General features: G+C 45.7%; 1 protein-coding gene across 2 annotated transcripts in view; it reads right to left on the bottom strand.

Moving 5' to 3' along the window:
• Lama4 (laminin subunit alpha 4) overlaps window positions 1–13,630 on the bottom strand; it is a 146,081-nt gene that overhangs the window by 83,771 nt on the left and 48,680 nt on the right. The window contains exons 5-8 of one of the 2 annotated variants that reach the window (XM_005363528.3): window positions 9,009–9,223; window positions 6,729–6,803; window positions 4,550–4,701; window positions 2,233–2,343 (exon numbers count right to left, since the gene is read on the bottom strand). In XM_005363528.3, the coding sequence (XP_005363585.1) occupies window positions 2,233–2,343; window positions 4,550–4,701; window positions 6,729–6,803; window positions 9,009–9,223 (553 nt within the window). Of the gene's footprint in view, window positions 1–2,232; window positions 2,344–4,549; window positions 4,702–6,707; window positions 6,804–9,008; window positions 9,224–13,630 lie in introns of both variants that reach the window. The other variant, XM_026787451.1, reaches the window with a different exon arrangement.

The following is a 13,630-nucleotide window of genomic DNA, read 5'->3' as shown; positions in this document are numbered from 1 at the left end:
ATATTTGTATGAGGTGATGATACACAGGTGCTCTTTGTGTGGCTAGAAGACTAGGGTGAACTTGACATCTGTGACAATGGCCTCTTTTGCTGACTTTTAGGACCCAGAGAGAAGCTGACATTGGGAGAAAGCTACTCTCTTTCCATCTCTGCTTGTAGATCACTGTGCTCTGTCATGGGCATGATACACTTGGGAGCATGGAGAGACCTTGGCTTGGTCTTTGGAATTTCTAAATGGGTCTGATCAGCAGCAGCAGAAGGGAAAACCTTTAGAGTATGGGTTCTCTGGAAGCACAAATACACGGACATCCTTCAGGTTATCCCAGGGGTAAATGGTACGGCCTAGTTCTAGGGACTTCCAAATTGGGGCTGGAAGACTTAGATATAGAGGTTGGCAAACAGACAACAACAGTAATATATAGAACCCTAAACTCCAAACGTCTCCAAAACCTAGTAACTTGAGATGAGTAGACTTTGTGAGATTTTTGACCATATGGGACCCATGGGGTAGAGGTGTCGAGCTCGAGGCTGCATCATTGATTTTCATCACCATGGGAACGAACACAAATAATGAGAGGACAGCATGTTTGCCTGGTGCCCGCAGAGGTCGGAAGAGGCTGGTGAACACGCTGGGACTGGAGTTACAGGCAGTTGAGTTATTGTATGAGAACAGAACCTGGGACCTCTGTAAGAGCAACAAGCACCTTTCATGGCTGAGCCAACTCTCCAGCCTTGTGTGAGAGGTTTTATAAGTCATGGATCTCTCTCTGAGTGTTTTTCCTCACTCCATTTGGCTATTTATCTATTGTCGATATTTTTGCAGAACTTCACACTGCATTTATGCTATGCTATTTCCTTTTCATGCTAGTAAATGACTTGATTCTATTTTTCTGTAGGCTTGAAATTTCTTCTTGATTCTCTGATCTATCTGGAACTCATTTTAATTTATGGTGTAATGTGAAGGATGAACTGGCTTTTCTTTTAAAAAACTTAACTTCCTTTTCTTCTTTGTATGCGTGCATGTCAGTGTGTGTGTGTGTGTGTGTGTGTGTGTGTGTGTGATGCATGCCGAGGTCAAATAAGAACTTTTAAACATGAGTTGTCTTCACATGGGGTCTGGGGATTGAATTTGGGTTGTCAGGCTTGTGCGTCAGAAGTTTTTACCATCTAAGCCATCTCGACAGCCCTAAGAGTGACTTTGTTTTTACCATCTTGGAGACTTCCTTTTCACTGAAATTTCTTGTTTTTCTCTTTGCAGTTATTGCTCCTTTACTAACGTTTAAAGTGTTTATTGTATATAATAAGCATATTTCTGGATGCTCGACAGCCCTTACCTGTACAGTGCTCAAGTAAACAGTTGAATGACTATCCTAATTGCTGCACACATCAACTGTGTTAGCCAGCTAGAAATGGATAGAGCGTTCCCCAGAAACACGTTTCCTTCCTTCCTTCCTTCCTTCCTTCCTTCCTTCCTTCCTTCCTTCCTTCCTTCCTTTCTTTTTTAGAAAACCGATTTAATCAGGGAAATCAGGAAGATGTCCCGTGTTAACTCTCTCTGGGGATCTGGCCTTGATTTAGGTGGCCCCTCATGGTTTACTTAACTTTTCAAGGCTCATTGTTGTGACTTGCTTGGCTCACATGGGCTACCTGGACTCTTCAAGATGGGTCCTGTTGCTTTAACAGTTTTCTCCGAGATTGAAATAACCTATCCTACACAGACGCTCCTTAGACAGGAAGGTAAAAATAACTCAGAATAACTTCAGGAAGTCCCTGAAACTGACCAGATTCTCTGGGCCTCCCCTGCCAGAGTGAGCAGCAAAAGCTGAGAGTCCCTCTCAGGATCTGAGCTAAGGTGCAAAGGAAACTCAGATAAACGAACTACAAAGAAGACTCTGAGACCAGACCAGCTGCTTGAAGAGGCTTAGACCAACCGAGTCACCTGGAAAGGACCCTCTCCAGCCTCTTGAGCTGCCTGCAGGCTGTGCAGTGTGCTCCAGGTTCCCAACTTTGTGAGCTATCACCCACTTTTGGGTGGGCTTTGCTGATGCACCCGTCTTTTGAGTCACTTCTGCTCCTAGTGTAAGTAACTCCCCAGCCATATTCCTCTAAGTAACCCTAAGAAAACCCAGTAGTTCATCAAGGTGGACTTTGGTGGTATCTGAGGTGAATATATGTGTGTGTTGGGTCTCCTCAGACGTTTTGTCACGCAACAGACGGGACGCCGAACACATACCTTCTCACCCAGCTCTTCCACGTCAGACAGAAGGCTTCTCATGGTGCTCTCAGCGTTGTTGATCTGGATCTTTCTTAGGGTGTATTGGTTTTCTCTCTCTGACAGCCTGGTCTGTGGAAAGAAAGGTTTTCAAAGTTATGAGCCGTTGTGTTCCACCAGTCCTAGAAGATGTTATGCATTTTTAAATTAAACATGTATGGAGTATCTTAGTGTGAATTTGTGAATGTGTAGTGTCCACAGAGGCCACAAGAGGGCGTTGGCTCCCTGGAGCTGGAGTTACTGGTGATTGTGAGCCACTCAGCATGGGTGCTAGGAATTTAACTGCTCCTCTGCAAGGAAACTACTCAATCTAAAGTGCTGAGCATCTTCCCAGCCCCGGACACAGGTTCTAAAGAATACTCATGACTTTTTCAATATAGGAAGATTTAGGTAGATGAATATATTATTATTGTATGTATGTGGTTGTTTTGCCTGCATTGTGTCTGTACACGATGTGTGTGCCACGCCCAGGAGGCCAGAAGACGGCATCAGATCCCCTGGAACTGAAGTGACAGGCAGTTGTGAACCTCCATGTGGGTGCTGGGAATTGAACCCAAGTCCTCTGTAAGGGCAGCCAGTGCTCTTGACCACTGAGCCATCTCTCCAGCCCCTGACCTCTGTTCTTCTTAGAGGATTCTCAGGCGGTTGCAGAATTCTGTATAGAGTGGGTCTACAGGAGGGAACTGAGTTTCTGGGACCAAAAAGCCTGCCGGCTCCACTTAAAGAGCTGAAATACAGGTCCTGGCCAGACTCCGGGCTAGCGCAAGGAGAGGGCGCCCTTTTCTATTGTCACAAAACTATAACCAGGCTGGAGGTGGCCCTGGGAATCTGGCAAAGTTCAATCTCGTCAGGTCTTAGAGAAACAGGTTGAGTAATCAAGATCAATGAAAATGGAATTTTAGAAATACATTTTCCTCCTTTGGATGCAAGAGATGAATTCTCGTTATTTTGGGTCACTGCCCCTGCCCCCACTTTGGCATTTTTGAGAAGCTTGGCGGAAATATAGCTGTCCTGGGGCTACTTTGGATTAAGCGCTCTTTAATCCTAGTAGAGCCTTGCTGCCAGCCACAGTGACACTCTTGTGAGGTGCGCCTTATGGAAAGGGTTGAGTGTGTTCAGCACCCTGGGTCTGGGACACTCCTTTGAGAATTAACGCTCTTTTGTGTCCCAGCAGGGGAGTTTGGGGAATGCTCACTGAGGTTTCCCCCAGTGCTACAGCTTAGGGCATTTATTTTGGTCTGCACTGCACATTTTCAGCCAATTGCGGACATTATTTGACCCCCGCCCCCCAAGAGTAATGAATGCTTGGGTCCTGCTCTGACTGCTTTGCATATCCCAGCTCATTGGCTCTCCCCCAGTAACTTCCTTCTACGTGAGGATGCTGGAAAAGCAGACTGAGTGCACATAGCCATGGCTAGTGCTGGGTACGGACAAAACAGTTGAAAGTGTGAGCTCTCAGGCTTTATGCTAGAAAATAGAACAGTTCTGGAACTGAGTCTGCTGACTTTTCACCAAGCTTGTTGATAAAAAACATCTGTTAGCTGTGATGGAGGTTCGTTACAAGCTTAGATAGGTAGACCTTTTTATTTTATCTATTTATTTCTTTAATTTTTTTTCCCCATTGACTTCCTTTAACTTGTTTCTTCTATAGAGGTACGAGAACAAACATATGTGTATACGTTTGTGTGGGTGAGGATGTGTGCATGTATTTCAGAGACAGAGAGATTGAGAATGAGAGGGGGGAGGGAGGGAGAGAAAGAGAGAGAGAGAGAGAGAGAGAGAGAGAGAGAGAGAGAGAGAGAGAGAGAGAGAGAGAGAGAGAGAGAGAGAGAGAGAGAGAGAGAGAGAGAGAGAGAGAGATTGGAGAACCAAGTGAGAACAAGTGTAAGAGAGAAGGAATTGCTGAAAGGGGTGGGGGAGGTTCTAGGTAAACTCAAAACCCAGCGAATTGAAACTAGAGTGCACTGGGTAGCTAGGTTTGTGCTTGAATAATGACTGTGAAACTTTGCCAATCAAAGTGTTCTGTGTAGATGCTAGTCTTTTAGTGATTCCATTTCCCATATGCTCTCTTACATAATTGGCCACTTCTGCGTGTGGCGTTAGCTCATATTTGTGGTGAGCTTTTCCTGACTTCTCAGGAAACTGGGTGTTACCAACGTTGGGCTTACAGTCTGTAATGCAGCCACGGAGCTCAGTGGCCAACGGGACACAGAGTTGCTATGAGGGAACCTGTGGAACTGCATTGAAAACATAGACAACAGCACAACATCTAGCATACTTTGAGGAGGTGGATGGTGGAGTTCATCTCGTTGATGTGCCTGTGTGCCGCCGCCCCAGAGGACACGCTCAACAGCCAGGATTTGCTCTCTTGGATGGAGAGTGCTGCTAATCGCAGGTCATCAGTCAGGTCCCAGATGCATTTGTCACAGCCTGCAGATGAAACAGGGATGTCATTTCTGCAGAACCGAAAGGCAGCTGGAAGCATATGGCCTTAAGCTGGACACCCCCCCCCCGGGCTAATGCCATGTTTATTTTTGTTTCCTGAGGAGATGCTGGGGCCATGTAGGACCAGTCTTTACCAAACCAACTGTACCTCAGGCAGGATTTTTTTTTACTTAAAACAATGAGAAGCAGGCAGCAGGGACGGGAGGGTAATAGCAACACTAATTGCTGACAGGAAGGAGGAGCATCATGGGATGGGTGGACGAGAAGCCCTGCCCCACTTTTCCTTAGTAGTGGGGCCCGCCCCCCTCCACCGGAAAGATTCCATTCTTGTCAGCCTCTCCTCTTTGCTTGGTGGCAGCTGGAAGAGCAAGCCAGTGGCCCAGCATCTTTCTTTCCCCACTAGCTTTTCTCAGGCAGTGCCGGAATGCTGCACCTGCCTTTGCCTCCCCCAGGGAGGGCCTGTCTTCTCTCCATGTCTCGCCTCCTGTCTAGATGAACAAGCCCTCAGAGCAGGTCTGCAGCGTACGATTTTTGGTTAATGTCATGCATGAGTTGGTTTCCAAGAAAGGAGCCAAAGCTCTGACTGAACCTGGGCATGTTGAAGAGCTGAGCCCCAGTTTCTCATCGCTTCTCATCTTTCACACCGTGATCCCTGCCCAGGACCCAGCAGCCCTCCATGGATACCATCCAAAAGAACACACACTGAGCTCTGCACCGCGTCTTGACCTCTCTTTCTACCTCGCCAGTTCCCATGCTCCTTCTCAGGGGAGCAGCTGCTTTCCGGAGAGCTGGGAAATGGTGGCTAATGGGTTAATGCGTGTTAATATGTTAATTTGTTATTGGAAGGTTAACACAGTACTACCCCTAAGTTCCCTCAGAAAAATGAGTCCCCAGCCTACACTTCAGGCTGCGGAAGATGTTTAGGGCTATGCAGGCACCTGGATATCCTTAAATGGAGCTGGCCAAGGGACAGTCTAGTTGATAATTACAGGCGTTGCCCTGCTGTGCCTCCCATCCCAGGCATCTTCTAAGATATGATGCACTGGCTGTATTTACTCTCCTGCCCATGAGGCCTTTGGGACCAATAGGAATGCATAATGTGCAAATATTCTTTAAGAAGCTTCATTGCTCAAGAGTAACAATGCACTCCAGGGAAGAAAGAAAAGGACCCCGCTTTGTAGGGCCCTTTACTTTACTTCTGGTCACTCCCCAGATGTGGGGTGAGTTGGGGAAGCTAAGTCTCCTGGTGTTTCTCTGTCTACAGGTGTCGTGAAGCACTGTCTGTCCCATTATCTGAGGGCTGGTCAGCCAGTGCAGAGGGAGCTCTGTCCTGGAAGTGTGAAGCTGTGTGTGAAGACCAGCTGAGTAAGATGTCTAAAGTGGAGAGATGTCACCAACAGTTGCCTCACTGCTGAATGGGATCAAGACCACCAGGGACCTTTGTATGGGGTCCTTGACCCTGGAGTGAATACAGCCTTAAATCCAGGCCTGCCTGAGGGAGAAACATTTCCAGGAATCACGTCCATCTTTACATTTCTTTTTACTACATTTATTACCCATTTAGTGTGTGTGTCAGTGTGTGTGCCTGGTGTATGTATGTGTGTATGGTGTGTGTGCTTGATGAGTGGGGGTGTGTGTGGTGTGTGTGTGGTGTGTATATGTGTATGTGTGGTGTGTATATGTGTGTGTCTGGTGTGTGTGTGTGTGTGTGTGGTATGAATGTGTCTGGTATATGTGTGGAAGGTACATGGTATGTGGAGTGTGTGTGTATGGGGTGTGTGTATGTGTGGTGTGTATGTATGTGGTGTGTGGTGTGTGTGTGTGTGTGTGTTTGTGTGTGCCTCATTGTGCATGTGGAGAATAATTTTGGGGGTCAGCTCTTTCCTTCCACTATTTTGAATTTTTTTTTAACTGCAAATGGCTCTTCCTAATCGAACACCTGCAGCACATTAGAGAAAGTAGGTTAGTCATTCATGTATGGTTATTTTTACTTATGGTTGGGCAGTCCATGCCTGTGGGGAGTTCAAGTCCTTCTTCCAAGCACTCTCCGGTTACACTGTCACATGGGCCGCCCCCGCAGTTGCACACTGTGGGGAACAAAAACATGAGCAGGGAGTTATCGTCTAATGCTTACAACAGGGCCATCTTTCCATGGTCTCCGGAAACACTGGCTACTGCTGTGAAATCCTGCAGTGGGGATTAACTCATCTTCGTGAGTAGGGAGTCTGTGACGTCAAGATAATCCTGTTCTGTCAGTTCAGTGAAGGCAAGGGGGACGGGCAAAGATGATCCCAGAGCAAAACGAAATCTCATTTTCTAGGGTTCCTCTCCCAGCTCTTTAGGATTCTCTTATAACTCAACAGATCTCTAGTCCAGAAAGGCCTGGGAAATTCTCACAAGGAAACAATGGCCACAGAGCCCAGCGTTCAGCTTGAAATCGAAAGCCATCCTTTCAGCGCCGAGAGTCTCCAGTGAATCCAGCAGCAGGGTTGGTCCCTGCCAGGTGTGAGGGAACAGCCCCAGAGGGGAGTGACGAGGCCCAGGAGCAATTCTTGGCTCTCAAGCCTTTGACTCTTGGCAAGACAGATTCCGAACTCCAAATGGGAGGTGTCAGGGGGATGCTAGGAATAGTGCCAGGGAAAGAATTGGGAACATATTTACACGAATGTAAAAGGCTCGAGAGCCCATCATTCGTCTACTGGTGATTTTTCAGTAAAACCTTTTGAAAAAAAAAAAAAACAAACCAAAATCCAATCTTATTAGACTTTTAATTTTCCAGTAGTTCCCCAGGCAATGAAGGGGACTGAACCGGCTGTGTGCTTTACCACCCAGTTACATTCTGAATCCCCCCTCCCCTTGGAGCTTTTGTGTGCAAGTAAATTTGTAATAATTTAAGAATCCCTAGGCTACCTCTGCTAGCTAGCCAGCCATAAGCTGGAATAGAACTAGGAGTTTTTCCTCACAGAGAAACCACAGAAGATTCACTCCAAGGAGCCCATCGCTTATTATACTTCAACTGTGTAATGCTCCACAAAACGCAGACTTATTAGAGTCCTCTGTGAGGTCCTGCTCCGTTGCTTCCCACAGCAGTATCAGCTAGGAGCAGCTGCATCTTTACTGTTTAAATAGAGGTTTAGTTAGTGCTATGAGAATAATGACACCATTTTTAAGGCTTATTTTCCTGCCACACTGCTAATGCCTGACCCTTCTGACTGCGCAGTCTTCTGCCTGCCATTGTTTTTAGTATTGTGGTTCTGGAAGCCTTTCTTTTTCTATTGGCTTGTTTCTTTTCACTATGGTCAGATCACAGGTACATCTTTCTCAATAGTAAACTCTTCCCTCTGTAAGTCTTTCAAGCGACTCTTTCAACCAGGGCATTTCCCAGAATGCATGCTGTAACATTCCCTGCTTCTCTCCTGTCCTTCCTAAAAGTCGCCTAGGGAGAAGAAGCACTCGGGTGCAGCCCTCCTTCCTCCTGGAGGAAGGCAGTTCACTGCCCGTCTGAAGAGCTTTGTTCTATGCAGCAAAGGTGCTGGAGAAACTAAGGATGAGGAGTGAGCACTTCAAGAAGAACAGAAGTCGAACCATGAGATTTTTTCACCCTCTCTCTGAAGTACTGATTCTGCCCATGGGAGGGAATGTAGAGGGCCCTGTGTGATTCAACCGTGTCTGTGCCTTTGAATTTACTTCTCTGGAACGTTAGTTTTATTAGGTGTAAGTGAAAGAGGACACAGCTTCCAGAACAAAATAGCTCACTTGAGCCACATCAGATTCAATTCAGTCCCTGGTTGATACAGGTAACTCATCACGATAGGACTTACTTCTTCAATCGAGATCACAAATATGAACATAAGAAATCACTTAAGTTGCTGTCTCTTGCCTCAGCTCACTCCACTCACAAGCTAAGGGTCATCGGTTGCCTATTTGAAAATGTCTAACTTTGGTAAACTTTGATGTGCCGTCTGTATATTGCCCTAGACCAGCAGTTCTCAACCTGTGGGTCATGCTGCATATCCGATATCCTGCATATCACATATCTACATTAGGACTTATAACAGTAGCAAAATTGCAGTTATAAAGTAGCAATGAAAATAGTTTTATGGTTGGAGGTCACCACAATGTGAGAAACTATCTTAAAGAGTTGCAGCATTCAAGAGTTGTGAGCCATTGCTTTAAATGAATATCAGGAGGACATTGGGAATATTCCCTCAACAAAAATTCTTTACCTAAATTCAGTTCTGACAGAGAGCAGTGTTACCTACATAGCTGGCTGAGTGTTTTAAAGCCTCTACCTGCACAGTTCTTGGCGGTCCTGGCGTCTCCGAAATAGCCAGGAGCACAGCGCTCACACTTGAAGCCTGTGGTGTTTCGTAAGCAATTCCTACACTGGCCAGTGATTTCATCGCAGTCTTCAAAGATCAGGTTGGGATCCGAATTTCCACTGCAGTCACACTTCTTACAGGTGCTTCCAATGAGTAAGGGGTTTCCATAGTAACCAGGAGCACATCTGAAAGTGTTAAACATGCCAGCTATTTAGCATCCATAGTTACTTCATACCCATGCTTAAAAATCTTTCCTACATAGGAGAAATACATAGTGAGTGTTTGTAGAGCCCGCCTGGATTCATTCCAGTTCTCCCATATTATTAATATGACCAGACTTCTAAACATTATCATTGCTTATTTGCATGTTTATTTTGATTCTGTGTCTCCCATACATCCCAGGCTGATCTTGAATTCATGATCTATTCTTTTTTCTCACCCTGCCAGCGGCTAAGATTACGAGTATTACCTCTCATCTCTCCCCTTTAGAGTTTTTTTTTTTGAACCACTCCTTCTCAGGTGTTCTAGATTGTTCAGGCCCCAGATGCAGCAGCGTCTTGGTTGAATTAGTGTGAGGGCATTGTTGGGGACAGGTCTGCATAGCTGGCATGTGATGGGTGGGGTCACCTTTGCTAAAGGTCCAGTAATAGAATGCATCAATAGGACGCAGCTGAGCAATATCCTGGCCAAAATGTTAGTGGCACCTTTACTGAGAACCGTCACCCCCTGTCCTGCCATAATGAATTGTTCAAGGAACTTAGTTTGAGCCAATCAGTGCTGAGCATTCTCCTAGCCCAAAGTATCTGATTTGGGAACAATTCTGTTAAAGCTGTCTTAGTTAGGGTTACTGCAGCTATGATGAACCACCATAAAATAAAGTCATGGAGGAAACGATTTATTTGGCTTATACTTCCATATCATAGTCTATCCCTGAAGGAAGTCAGGACAGGAACTCAAGCAGGGCAGGAACTTGGAGGCAGGAGCTGATGCAGAGGCCATGGAGGGGAGCTGCTCACCAGCTTGCTTTCCCATGACTTCCTCAGCCTGCTTTCTTACAGAAACCAGAACCCCCAGTCTAGGGATGGCACCGCCCACAATGGGCTGGCCCCTCCCCCACCGATCACTAATTAAGAAAACACCCTTCAAATGGAGCTTTTGGACACATTTTCTCAACTGAGGTTCCCTCCTCTCAGATGACTCTAGTTTGTGTCATGTTGACATGAAACTAGCCAGCAGAGAAGATCAGGCTAGACCCTTGTTTGAATGCCATAGAAGGGCAGCAGGCTAGGTCCTTAGCTACCGGCTGCCAGCTTGTGATTGAGCAAAGGCAGCTTAAACAGAAAGTGGGTGGCAGAATTGGAGAATACCAGAAGTAAACAGAGTAGAACCCAGATTGCTATTCTTCTGGGTGCTTTAGTATGTGAACTAATAGAGACCCAAGTGCATATCTCAATCTACTGGGGAGGAATGAGTTAGTGTCTATATCATAGCAACTTTTAAGGAGGTGGAGACCAACTCTCTTCAGCCATCACTCATGAGCCACGCTGGGTACCCTGGGTGGGGTGTTCTCTGTCTGGAGGCAGAAACACCTTCCTCTTCTTTCCCACAGTGACCCTGTTTTGAGAGTGAGGACTTCTGGCCCCACTTAAGGGGGCACTTGTCCCAAGGCACCAGTTATTTATTATGAGTTTATTAGCCTTTGTGGGACAAAGGATTTGGGCTGGCAAATCATATTTTTGAAGGAAAAAGTAGGAATTTGGATTTTAATGCAGCATTGCATTTTTAGAGCATATGCCAAGGTTAAACTACAGGTGTTTGCTGGGTGACAGTGGACTGTCCTTTGCTGTAGGTCCTACAGCTAGATTAGGGAAGATGGGGCCAAGAGGAGCTGAAGGCAGCATGGGAGGGGCTGGAAGAAATGTGGTCACTTCTTAGTGGAGCCGAAAGCCAGGCAGAAGGATCAGCTCTCATGGAAAAGGAAAAATAGAGAAATCTAGGGGAGGGTTCTGAGTGTGAAGAAATGGTGTTGATCACTCTCAGAATGGGACAGAGACTGAAGAGGGATGTGGCAGGATAGGTTTGGGGCGATGGCCTCCAGAGTGGACCACAGGGAGGACTTTGCAAAGAAATCAACCATCAGGGCAGTGATAATAAGATACTGTATTTTGGGGAGATGGTCTCCAAAGTGGATCATAGGGAGGACTTTCCAAAGAGATCAACCATCAGGGCAATAATAATTACTACATTTTAAAAAGTTTCCTTTTGAGGCAAGAGAGCCCTGATTCAGAGCACTTGAAAAGCAGATCAATGAGTGCAAGCAAATCACACATAATCCCAGGGCCCTCGAACCCCATTACTATGTAACACATGGTGCACGGCTCTCAGTCTTTTTCTCAAGCTGGTCTCTCTATGTCCGTCTTTCGGTGGAGTTGTAACGTTGGTGTCTGTCAGTCTTTATGTCCTTTGTTTGAACCATATCTCAGAGCTGCTCTGTTGTTAGCTCTTTCAGTTCCCACTGACAGCTGTAGGGAGACCACTCACACCCGGCCGTCTGAGGCTGCGAGGCTAGTCACCTCTGTTTTCTAGGATCACACGGGAGGTCACAACTCAAGGCTCAGCCCTTCCAACCCTGATATTCCTTCTGTTGCTCTACCCTGTATCAAACTGCTGCTGCTGCTATGAATGAATAAAGTCACCCAACAGAGGGACAATTCATGTCCCTTTTATGTAAGGTATGTGGGGAGGGGGGTGGGCAGGAAGAGGAAAACACAGCTCCTGCTCTGAGAGAACAGGAAATGAATTAAATATAATATAGTGTTCTCTACAAGTCAATGAAAAGACAAGGATGAATGTGAGTTCTATACTCTACAAAGAAACACCCCAAGAGGAAATGTCCAATAAGTTTTGTTATTCATATTTCCTTCAGATTTCTAGGCCTTTGGTCTCCCAGCCAGCATAAATTATTCATCTATGGAGCCTGTAGCTGGATTGAATTTCTATTATTTGCTGCAGTTCACCAACAGAAAAATATTAGACTTGTTGGTTCATTGAAATTGGATTCAGATCTACTTCAGCGGGCAGCTGGGAATCTCGAGGGCTTGGGGGAAAGGACTTGCTTGCCTCGTGGAGGCCAGATGCCAGTTCATTTGTCTCCTTCTTGACTCCGTTCCATCACTATCGGTGGTCTCCTGGCCTTCCAGAAAAGGGAAATCTGGGGGCACCTGGAGATGGCTGAGTTGATCAAGTGCTGACAGTGCAAACATGAGACCTGAGTTTAATTTTCAGAGTGCATTTAAATTAAAGGAGATGTGCATAATTCTGGTGTGGGGAATGGAGATGGGGAGAAGGTTGGATCTCACTGGCCAGCTTGCGTAGCTGAATTAGCAAAATCCAACTTCAGTGAGAGACTGTCTCAAAACATAAGGTAGAAAATTACTGAAGAAGACACCTGACCTCCACATTCATATATGTGTGTGTGTGTGTATACAGATATATTCATATATGTGTGTGCACACATGTGATACACACACACGGAGGGAGGAAGCAAAACAAGATTTTGTATCCTGTAAATTGGAGTCTTGATCACAATGGAAACCATTGAGTTTCAAGATCATCTTTTGGTTTAGAGTCAGCCCTGAAGTTACAGCCTAAACTTTGGATCCTTATGGACTTAATGGAGCTAACATACAAATGTTTTCCTTATTTATTGTCTCCTTTGAAATCCCACATTTACAGATAAGGAAGCCAACATGGATAAACTGATGGTCCATTCCATGCTGGATTAGCCATCTTGCATTTAAGAAATCAACTTCTTTGTTTTGCGTTTTTTTTTGTTTTTGTTTTTGTTTTTGTTTTTCGAGACAGGCTTTCTCTGTGGTTTTGGAGCCTGTCCTGGTACTAGCTCTTGTAGACCAGACTGGTCTCGAACTCACAGAGATCCGCCTGCCTCTGCCTCCCAAGTGCTGGGTTTAAAGGCGTGCGCCACCACTGCCAGGACTTTGTTTTGCATTTTTGAGGAAGGTTTTACATAGCCTAGGTTGACCTTGAACTTGGTATGTAGCCAAGGATGACCTTGGTTCTCATTCTTTCCCGTCCCAGATGCTAGGATTGCAGACATGTGTCATCGTGCCCAGCCTTAAAAAAAATTAAAAGAAATTTTGATCTATAGCTGTTGTTTGCTCTCCTTCCTCTTCAGCCTTTCTCCCAAGCTGCCACTGAAAGCCTTTTTTGAGGAAGTCAAAACTCCTTGCTTGGGTGGCTCAGAATTTTTCTGGGACGGTCCTAGTGTAGTCATCTTCCGGGAGTATGTCAAGAAAGAGACATGTTAGAGAGTAGGTGTCATTTAAATGTGATTCTTTTGTTTATCAAAGACTGAGAAAACGGCTAGGGAAATGTAAGAGGCTGTTCAAGGTTAGAAGTCAAAAGGCCAAAGGCAAGACAGAGAACAGGCTCCGGAGGAATCTTATGAAAAAGACAGTGTTGACAGCTTGTTTCGAGACCTGGTGCTTTTTAGAGGGAATTAGGCCAAATTTCTGCATCATCAAAAACCACAATAACTGTTTGTGTTTTCCCAGCCTTCTTTATTGTTCTTT

Source organism: Microtus ochrogaster, linkage group LG9 (assembly GCF_000317375.1).
Source record: "Microtus ochrogaster isolate Prairie Vole_2 linkage group LG9, MicOch1.0, whole genome shotgun sequence".
Classification (NCBI taxonomy): domain Eukaryota; kingdom Metazoa; phylum Chordata; class Mammalia; order Rodentia; family Cricetidae; genus Microtus; species Microtus ochrogaster.
Note: the sequence above shows the minus strand (reverse complement) of the source record. Positions and strands in the feature narration are given on the sequence as shown.